Below are 10,924 nucleotides of genomic sequence, written 5' to 3' on the forward strand. Positions count from 1 at the left end.
TAACCGAATACAAAATTCGAGTTCCAAGGAACAAGCTCTAATTTGGATTTTATTTAAAGAAGAAATATTATTTTATTTTTCCAAATCTTGAGGAGGCTAGTTCTGTTGTGAAGGATGATGCAACTCGAGGCTACAGATAAGGCACTAGGCAAGCTTACATGTGTCGACGTTGCATGGATGATGGACACATGTAGATATCCATAAATGCTTGTACTTTGCAAGTTGAAAATCGGTGCTGATTTTGGTGACCTCAAACTTCAATTTACTATAGTTCGCAGCAGCAAATGCTAAGACGTAGATGAAGTAGCTGTTCTTGAGCTGGTCTTGACCAAAGGCTCTGAAATATATGCAAGTTATTTATGAGCCATGACATAACATGGCCGTGTTGTAACCCTACCGTTGCCCCAAAGGACACCCCTCCCCAAGAGCCCTTGCTTTGCATGTAGGATAGCAACCAATTGAATATTTTTGCATCCGATCCCACCAAATTTAAATAGTACATATGGAAATATTTATAATCAAATTTAGTATAAATTTAAATTTAAAAAATAATATCTATTGCGAATTTAAATTTCGTTTATCTTATATAAATAAATAGAATAATTATCATAAAAATCTATTTATATAAATAATTAATTTAATATAAAAAATATATTTTATAATAATATTTATAAAATTTTTTATATATTTTTATTTAAAAATTAAAATTTAAATATTTTTAAAAATATTAAATTTTTTTAAATGAAATTTATTAATAAAAAATATTTTTATATAAATTATTAATTAAAATATATAAGACTAATCGAATTCGAATTTTATTGAAATATTCTCATAATTTAAATTAATTTTTAATTGAATTTGAAACGGGTTCAAATATTGTTAATATAAATCAAGTTCAAAGTCGAATTCGAATAGTTTAATTTTCTCGCTAGCCTATCCGATTTCATCCCTCCTTGCATGCCCTTTGTTCTTGAGGAAATTGTGTAGATGATTTATATATATAAATTAACTTTAAGAAATTAACAAATTTATCTAGTTAATTATTGAATGGACCTTGCTTCGTAGATAAGTTGTTTTGTTATTAATATAATTTAAATGTATCTTCCATATTTTATATTTATAATCATATTATATAATTTTTTTATTAATGATAAAATTATTAATTAATTATAATTTTATTTCAAGTTTTAACAAATAAATAAGTTTATTAACTTTATTGTGTTAATTTATTTCATATATATTAATAAAAGAAAAAAAAAGTATGTGTGGGGATTCTGAAATATCATTATTAAGATTTTTATATTTTAAATATAATAAGAAGGGTTTTGTTTTAAAAAATAATTTTAAATTTTATAAATAAATTTTAAATTAATAACTATTAAATTTATATATTTGTATAATTTTTAGCAAATTATTCACCTTTCCTAATTTAACTAAAATTTTGATTAAAAATATTTATTATTTTTATAGAGCACGGGTGTCTAATACTTGAAATTATAAACTTATTAATTTTAAAGTTTTTAGAAGATTTAGTAAAAATAATTTTAAAAGAATATTACTTTTGCTATATAAGATTTTAATATTTAAATTTTAAAAATGTTAAAATAAAGTTGAATTTTAATATGACGAGGTAATTTTTATATAAATTTAAAATAAAGATATGAAAATGAATATTACGTAAGCAATTTTAAGTACTCTTATAAAAATAATTTCTATTTTATACGAGTGTAAAATAAAATTATAATCAATTACTACTTTTTTTCTTATTTTTTCATTATTAATTAATGAATTATCATTATATTTTTAAAAATCTTTTACAAACATTTTTAAGATTTAATTAAATAATATTTTCATCGGTTATCCATTTTTAAAGTATATTTTATCGATTGTTTTCATTAAATTTCAAATAAATGCTTTTAGTCACTAAGTATTTTTATTATTAACACTTTTTTCAATTTTTTTTTAAATAGATTAAAACTTATCTATAACTTTTTGCTTCTACTAAGTGTATTTGGTTTTATTTTTCCAATTATTACCAACTAAATAATGAAAGGAATTAGAAAATGTTTGATGAAGTTAAAAAATATGGACAGTTTAATAAGTTCTTAAAATATATTTTTTATAAGGTGATGAAATTTGAGCATTGAATTGGAATCTTTAAAAGTTTATTTAATTTAGAATAAATTGTATTTTAATATTTAAATTTTAGCATAATTAATATATTGATTTTGTATTTTTAAAATTAAATATTTGAACCTCTCTATTATCATTTCGTCTGAATATTCGGTCAATTCTATTCATTTCTCTGTCAGTTTAAAGGATTGTAGCTGGTCAAACCTATCAAAATAAAATTTTCTTTCCATAGTACTCTTATTATCACCTATAATTAGGAGTGAGTATTCGGTCGGTTCAGTTTAAAACCGAACCGAACCGAATAAACAGAAAATTGAAATTTTAGTATTAATGAAAATTGAATCGAACTGATTTTAATCAGAAATCGAATTAAACTGAATTGGTCTAATTTAATTTGATTCAGTTCGGTTTGATTGATTTGAATTTTAATAAATTTTTTATTTTTTACACTTTATTTTAGTATTTTAAAATTTAATTAGAATATTTTAACTTTAATATGATCTTATCTCTCTGTATTATTGAAAATAATATACTATTATCACTAATAAGTTCAATTTTATTTTTTTCAATTTTTCTGATTAAAATCGAATCGAACCGAACCGAAATAATCGAAATTTTTTAAATTAAAAACCGAATCAAACTGAAATAAATAAAAAATCAAATCGAAATTTCAAATTAATTTAATTTGATCGATTTTTTTAGTTTAAACCAAATACTGCTCACCCCTACATATAACATATTAAAGAAAATTTTATATACGAAAACATAAATCCTCTTTCTTTCTTTCTTATTATCTTCATAATCGGTTGAGGTTTAGCCGCATCTTCACTCAAAACAATATGTTTAAAGGAGTTTTATAATGGATATTGCTTTGGTTTGCTTATAATTGGGTCAAAGAATCACAAAAACTTGAAACTTTTTCGTATGCTCTGCCGATTGGGACAAACTTCTTCAAGTTATTGCATAGCAGGTTACCTGTATGGTTTAGATCCATCTTGAGAGGCTTCAGGTAAGCGATGTAGGTTTCACAGTGTCGAAAAAATAAAATAAAAATAATAAAACCTAAGTCTTGTTGGACACTGTCCTTAAAAAATTATTTTGTAATCCCCAGGATTAAACAGGTTCTTCTGTAATTTGGTTTTTAGGATCAGGACAATAAGGATTTATCTCTAATTTATAACCCAACAAAAAACATAGAAAAGAGAAAAAAATAAAGTAGAAAAATGGGAGTGTACTTCTTTCCAAAATGGAGTTTCGGAAGATTTAATAGTTTCAGAAAAACTTAAAGCTTCATTTTCAACAAGATAAGTGTAAAAGTCATTTCCAAAAGAACTATCTTTTCTTTGTCTTTTACTTCTTCTTAAATTTTCATTATTATTTCCAAAATCATTTTCATAAATATCTTCATTAGGTGTATGCGAAATTTTCTCAACTTTTAAAGAAAAAATATGTTCAAAAAACTCAACATTTTTTGTTTCAATTATAGTGTTACAATGAAGCACATCACTTTTCAAAACAAGAAGTCTATATGCAGCACTATGTTCAGCATAACCTATAAATATGCAATCAGAAATTTTTGAACCTATTTTTTGTTTCTTAGGATCAGGAGGAATTACCTTAGCAAGACACCCCCACACTTTTAAATATTTTAAGTTAGGTGTATAATCTTTCCAAAGTTCATAGGGTATTTTATCAGTCTTCTTATAGGGTATCATATTTTGTAGATGACAAGCAGATAATAAAGCTTCCCCCAAAGGTTATTAGGTGAGGAGGAACTTATTAATAAAGCATTCATCATTTCTTTTAATGTTCTATTCTTTCTTTCTGCCTCTCCATTGGATTTAGGTGAATAAGGTGGAGTAAATTCATAAATTATTCCTTCTTTTTCACAAAAGTCATTAAATAATATATATTCTCCACATCTATCTGATCTAATCCTTTTTATTTGCTATTTAATTGATTTTCTACTTTAGATTTATATAATTGAAACATATCAAATGCTTCATCTTTGTTTCTAATCAAATATAATTTAGTTTATCTAAAATAGTCATCAATAAAAGTTACATAATATTTTTTACCACCTCTAATCATAATTTGTTCTAAATCCCCCAAGTCTCTGTGTATTAAACTAAGTAATTTAGATTCTCTTTATATAGTTGAACATGATTTTTTGGTTGACTTAGATTCTGCACAAATCTCACATTTATTTAAACATGTATTACCAGTGTCAGATATTATACTAAGATATTACATCTTTTTAATATAAAAAGCACTAACATGTCCTAATTTAGCATGCCATAAATCAAAAGAATTAAGCAAGTAAGCACAAGAAGATGCATTTTTATTTGTTATTGCAGAAATATTGAGAATAAAGAGTCCCTGATTACAATAACCTTTTTCCACAAAAATGTCATTTTTAGTCAGTACAATTTTGTCTAACTCAAAAAACACCTTAATCTCAGTCTTTCCCAATAGAGCTATAGAAATTAAATTAGCTCTTATATTAGGTACATGAAGTACTTCATTAAGTGCCAAGGAAGGTCAGATGTGAGTTTGAGAACAACTTTCCCTTTACCAAGGACACTTACAGTCCTAGAATCACCTAAATACACATGTTCTTCTCCTTCTCCCACTATAGTGTAGGAGATAAATGTATTTCTGTTTGTACAGATATGCCTAGTAGCACTAGAGTCTACTACCCATTCTTGCATATTAGTTACAAAAAAAAGTTTGAGAAATGATTGCAGTAATAATGTCATCTCATTCAACTAAATTCACTTTTGGTTTAGGAGAATTGTCATTCATCTTGTTTCCTGCATTGAGGTGCATGATGACCCGGCTTACTACATACAAAATAATTTCCTTTCTTTTTAAAGGTGGGATTATTAAATTTAGGTTTATAATCAGATTTCTTATTTTTGTACCTATTATTTGATTTGTGCACTTTTCCTTTTATAAGATTTACTCTTGTAGTCAACTCTTTACCTTTTGCAGCTTTAAGTTCCCTCCTGTTTGTATCTTCAATCTTCGAGATGTCAGGAAAAGGTTTGGCGTATGGAACAGCAGGTAGAAGAGGCTCACCATTTACAGTAGCAAGAAGCGCAGCGGCAGGAAGCACGACGGCAGGAAGCGCGGTGGCAAGAAGCGCAATGGTAGAAAGCACAGCAGAAGTAGAGGCAATAACAATATTATTGGAAATAAGAAATGAAGAAGCAGAGGCAGTGATAACGTCTGGTTCCATTTGTGTAAAGTTTATAAATCCTTAAAATTGTTGGAAAAATAGGATAAAGACAATGTCCTTAAGGATTTATTTTATAATCCCCCAGGATTAAAATATGTTCTTCTAGAATTTGATATACAGTGTAAGGACAACAAGCATTTATCTCTAATTTATAACTCAACAGAAAACATAGAAAAGAGAAAGGATAAAGTAGAAAAATGGGAGTGTACTTTTTTGTAAATATGAAGGTTATTTATAGTGGAAAAAAATTGTCGTTATAAGTGGTTATAAAAATCTTGAGATAATATAATAAAATCATAATGGTCAGATTTAATATTATATTTAAATATCAAACCTGCAATAGCAAAAAAATCTCATAAATAAAATTTTCAACGATCTTAAAATTTTTATCGACTATAAAATCTTTACGATCATAAAATATTTAACGACCATAAAATCTTCAATAACAATAAAATTTTTTGAAATCTAAATTAATTTTACAATACACAGCAATCTCTAATTATTTGAGTCCGAAGATTTTGCACCTTGTCAAAATAGAGTGCACTAATTTAGGATTGGTTTCTATTGTTGAGTATTGATGGATGGAAGGCGAATCGAATAGACGATGAAATAGCAGTAGAGAAGAATTGCCCTAATTTGCAAGAATTAGTGCTTATTGGAGTCAATCCTAAACAAAAGAATAGAATTGTTGGCTTCGAATTGCCAAAGTCTTGAGCGATTAACGGTCTGCAGTAGTGATATTGTAAATTATGCAGAGATTTCTTGTATCGATGCCAAATATGTAGCCTTAAAAAAACTTTTTAAAACGCCATTACTTGAATACTTTAATTTTTCAAAATAAATATATTACAATAATTTGAGATGATTCTTTTATATAATTAATATATAATCTTAAATAAAAAAATTATAACTAATAAATTATTTTTAAATAAAATTAAAAAAATTATTTTAGAACAACATCAATTAAAAATCTCTCATAATATTATATAAAAAATTACAAATTTTCATATGAAATAAAACCATTTATATGAATTTATTTTACTTTTTAATTTTAAACAATAAATAATATGAATAATTTAGTTTAATTTTTACAAGTAATTGATAAATATTATATATTATTAACTATTATATATTATTAACTGGTTCTATTATAAAGAAGTAAATGTCGAATTCTATGGCTATTCTATAGTAAGCTAGTGATTTATCGTTTAGCATTTATTATTTTAATTATAAACACACTAATTAAATTAAATTATTATTATTTAAAATGAAAAATTTATTAATTATATCCAAAATATTTTAGTATAACTTTTCCCTTTAAAATAAATTTTTGTTATTTTATTAAATAAATTAAAATAAAATTATTAAGTAACATAATTTTTATCCTAGAGTTATTATTATTATTATTATTAAAACCAACAGCATGCATTCATGTAGGTCTCAGGTTGCTTTCTGTGTTTGACCAGAATCGCTTCACTCAAATCCCAAATCCCAGATTGAAGTTATTATCCCTTGATCATCAGTTCTTTGATTCATGCCCATGTTTTCTGTCTGCCTCTGTTCAGTTCCAGTGTTCCGGTAATTTGGATAATCTTCGATTCCAGTTCCCCCGAAATTCAGATAATCTTCCACCATTTTGAAGCCAGCTGATTCTTCTACAATTTCTGCCACATGGTCACCTTTGGGATCAATATCTGTATTTGCCCAATCAATCACACTTAATAGATCCCTGTTGTTATCCATAGCAGCAGTCATCGATCTGGGACTAATCAGAGGTTGATCATAGAAAGGGAGGAGACTAGTAGATAAATCTGAAAAATTCCCATCACTATTTTCTTGGGTGCTGCTGCTGTCAATTTCTTTGAGGCGATAAGCACAAGTCACCTGGTGATCAGTCCTCGAGTTCTTGTCCAAAAAGCCTAATCCTTCTTCGCTCCGTGGACACTCCAAGTTTTGGCAAGCATATCCTTTATCCACTGAAGCCTCTCGCTCAAATGTGCACTTCCTTTTCTCATTCACTTGTAAATCATAACTTCCAAAATCGTGAGTGACACTCTCATAGTGATCCTCTTCTCCAGCGTCTATTCTGAGGCATGTCTGCGTGAGTATTGACAGAGTTTCTTCTTGATTAACCACCTTAGACCAAGTTGTACTTTCTTTTGCTGTCATCTTAGCTTGTAAGCACTTTGATTGTGTAACGAGACGCCTCATACGATCGAAATTAGGTGACATATGCTTGATTACTGCAGCCAAAACACTCACCTTCCAAGCCTTTTTAAGATCATGAGGTTTCTTATAAGGAGGAGCACCATGTTCTTGTGATGCTCCTTGCTCACCCCACCAAGCTTCGCCTCCTGTTGGCCACCAAGGAGGAGCTAAGCCTCTCTCCAGTGGAAACCTCCTCTGTGGAGGAATACAGCTTTGCATAAGAGCAGAAAGAAGGGACCCTAGAGTAGTATCTTGCAGATCATGAAGTAGATGCATGCATGAAACTGGATCCACCTCGTGTTTCTCTAAAAGTGGAAAAAACTCAGTAATGGCTAGAGGAGCATTTTGATCGAAACGGACGTCTTCTTTCCACCATTGACGGAGACTGTCAGACGATCCTGTTACCGGCTTACCTTTCTCTGGAACGATCCCGTAAACGAAACCTTGTGCGTTGCAAACTTCCATGATCTTCACCATGTACTTGAGGATGGAATCTTGGGCTCTTGACATCTTTTTCCGACGAGATGCCTCTTGCTTTGCTAATGACTCATGAGGCTCATCAGTTTTACGCTTCTCTTTAAGCTTCTGCATGCGCATGCTATCCTTCCACATCCGCTTTTTGAGATCATCGTAGCTTATTTCATCTTCATCCTCGCTTCCTCCTTCTTGAAAAGAGATTGGAAGATCCACGTCCTCCTCTCCATGAAATTTCACCATTGTTCCTCGAAACAACTAAGCACTCTGCAAATTTTTGTAAAGAAACAGAGCAATACATTTTCTCTGTATCAAATGGACATTGCATATGTCAATCTATGCCGAATGTTATAAATAGTGGAGAGCAATGGCGGTGAAGAAGTTGATATGCAAGAGGGTTGAATACAAAATTTGAGTTCCAAGGAACAAGCTCTAATTTAAATTTTATCTAAGGAAGAAATATTATTTTATTTTTCCAAATCTTGCGGAGGGAGTTCTGTTGTGGAGGATGATGCAACTCGAGGCTACAGATAAGGCACTAGCAAGCTTACATGCGTCAACGTTGCATGCATGATGGACACATGTAGATATCCATGAAATGCCAAGTTGAAAATCAGTGCTGATTTGGTGACCTCAAACTTCAATTTACTATAGTTCGCAGCTGCTCATGGTCAGCAAATGCAAGACGAAGTAGCTGTTCTTGAGCTGGTCTTGACCAAAGGCTCTGAAATATTTGCGAGTTATTTATGAGCCATGACATAACATGGCCGTAATCACAAGAGGGCGTTGTAAGCTCCCATTGCCCCAAAGGACACCCGAGCCTTGCCTTGCATGCAGGGATGGCGCCAAATAGGTTATCTTTTAGTATTAAATCCGACTAAATTTTAGTTGGACCGGTTTAAATAGTTATAAAATAGTTATAACTGTATTTAAAATAAATTTAAATTTAAAAAATAATATCTGTTTATCGGGTTATTGACCGCGTGAATTCATTTATATAAATAATTAATTTTAAAGTATATAAATAATTAATTTAATATTAAAATATATTTTATAATAATATTTATATTTTTTTTATATATTTTTATTTGAAAATTAAAATTTAAATATTTTTTAAAAATATTAAATTTTTTAAATAAAAATTATTAATAAAAAATATTTTTTATATAAATTATTAATTAAAGAGAAAAATTACTTTTTAGTCCCTGAGATTTAACATAATTAATACTTCTGTCCCTCTATTTTGGCGACCCAACACTTAAGTCCCTCACTTTTTTTTTCCATCCAAATTCATAGTCCTTCTGTCTAAAATAGCCATTTGGAACACGTGAATTGACAAAATTGGCCCTCAGTAAAAGTCTTTCTATTTCAAAATCACGAAATCCAAACTCAATTCACTGTAGATTCTTCTTCTTCTTCTTTCTCATACTATTTCTCCAAAACTCCATCTATTCAAAATCAAAAAATTCAAATTTAATACCTTTTCACTGTAGATTCTTCTTCTTCCCACTTCTTCTTTCTCATAATAGGATGCTTTGATTCTTGATTGGATCAGCTGTTGAGTTTTGGACTCATGATATTAATGTTTTTAGGGATTCCAAATGCGAAAGAGGATAAGAAATTTATGGGGAGGATCCTAAATTTCTGGGGAGGATCCTATGGTGGCTTCTACTTATGCTATTAAGTATGTCAAAGAGTTTTCAAGGTGGAAATTGAAAGATTGGTGGTGGTGCTGCTGATCGGGGAAGTATGTTAAGGGTTTTCAAGGTGGGAATTTTAATCCACTTTATAATTTTTAGGAAATTTATGAGAAAAATCAATAAAGTTAAAAGGAAATTGAGAAAATATGAGAGAGAAGAAAGATTGAAAATGTAATACCCGGCTAGATTCCGGCATCGGAATCCCTACCTTCCGGCGGAATCTCCGTTGGAATCTGGAATTTCTGAAGATGCCAGAGGCGTCTAGAGGGGTAAAATGTGTTTTCTAAAATGTTTTCACATGATTTCATGGTTTTAAATGAAAAGGATTTGAGTTTTGAAAAGAAAAGACCAAAGAGGCGTTTGCCAGGTTCGGCCGCCGAAAATGAAGTTCGGCCGCCGAACATGGAAAGGCTTCGGGAGCGCTTTTGGCCTCCGAAAGTCTTGTTTGAACGAGCCAAGGTTCGGCCGCCGAAAGTCAAGTTCGGCCGCCGAACATGCATGAGTTTAGGGGGCACGTTAGGCCGCCGAAGGTCTTCGACCAGGCCACCTATAAAGAGCCCTCAGATCGGAAATGGGCGAGTTTTCTCCCCATTCTCGAGCTCAGGTGAGTTTTTGTCCTCCCTTGGCCATTTTCTTGTTTTTCTTCATCTCCTTCATGTTTTCATGAGTTCTATGGCTGTTTTGAAGAGTTTTAAAGCTTGGATCAAGGTTTGGAGAGCTTGGAGCTTTTGGAGCTTGGATTCTCCACACCTCAAGCTTTGGGTCGCACCAGCCCTCGATCTTTAAGAGGTAAGTGCGGATCTATGCTTTCTTTTATGTTTCATGAAGTTTTAAGTAAGTTTTAAGAGGTTTTAATGGTTGAGTATGGGTAGATATGCATGTTAGGAGTTATGTGGGTTTTATGCCCAATGTGTGTTTATGTGATGTTATGAAGAAGTTTTAAGCTAGTTTATACTTGTGGGAGTGAGTATGCATGATGGGGAGAGAGTATGTGAGATTATGGGTTGTTTTGATGGTTTTGGCCTATGTGGGTCATAAGCTATCTATGTATGTTTTGATGTTGTTTTTTTGGAGTTTAATCTAGTTGTTAAGCTCCTTTGTGCATGGTTAAGGGTTTATGCATGTTTTGGTAAGGTTGGGTGTTTGTTTTGGGGTGTTGGAAGGTTTA

The 10,924-nt window shown here is 30.2% G+C and overlaps 1 protein-coding gene across 1 annotated transcript; it reads right to left on the reverse strand.

Moving 5' to 3' along the window:
* Positions 1-6,771: 6,771 nt before the first annotated feature.
* LOC110629757 (putative ETHYLENE INSENSITIVE 3-like 4 protein) lies at positions 6,772-8,401 on the reverse strand. The gene has a single exon (XM_021776867.2). It carries the CDS (start codon positions 8,297-8,299, stop codon positions 6,848-6,850), a length of 1,452 nt encoding a protein of 483 aa, XP_021632559.1. The 5' UTR covers positions 8,300-8,401; the 3' UTR covers positions 6,772-6,847.
* Positions 8,402-10,924: the final 2,523 nt, after the last annotated feature.

The sequence above is a fragment of the Manihot esculenta genome, chromosome 13 (assembly GCF_001659605.2).
Source record: "Manihot esculenta cultivar AM560-2 chromosome 13, M.esculenta_v8, whole genome shotgun sequence".
Lineage (NCBI taxonomy): Eukaryota > Viridiplantae > Streptophyta > Magnoliopsida > Malpighiales > Euphorbiaceae > Manihot > Manihot esculenta.

What these genes read in the sequence shown, in the direction of transcription:
- LOC110629757 (XM_021776867.2), bottom strand. Translation starts at nt 8,299, where the DNA reads ATGGTGAAATTTCATGGAGAGGAGGACGTGGATCTTCCAATCTCTTTT.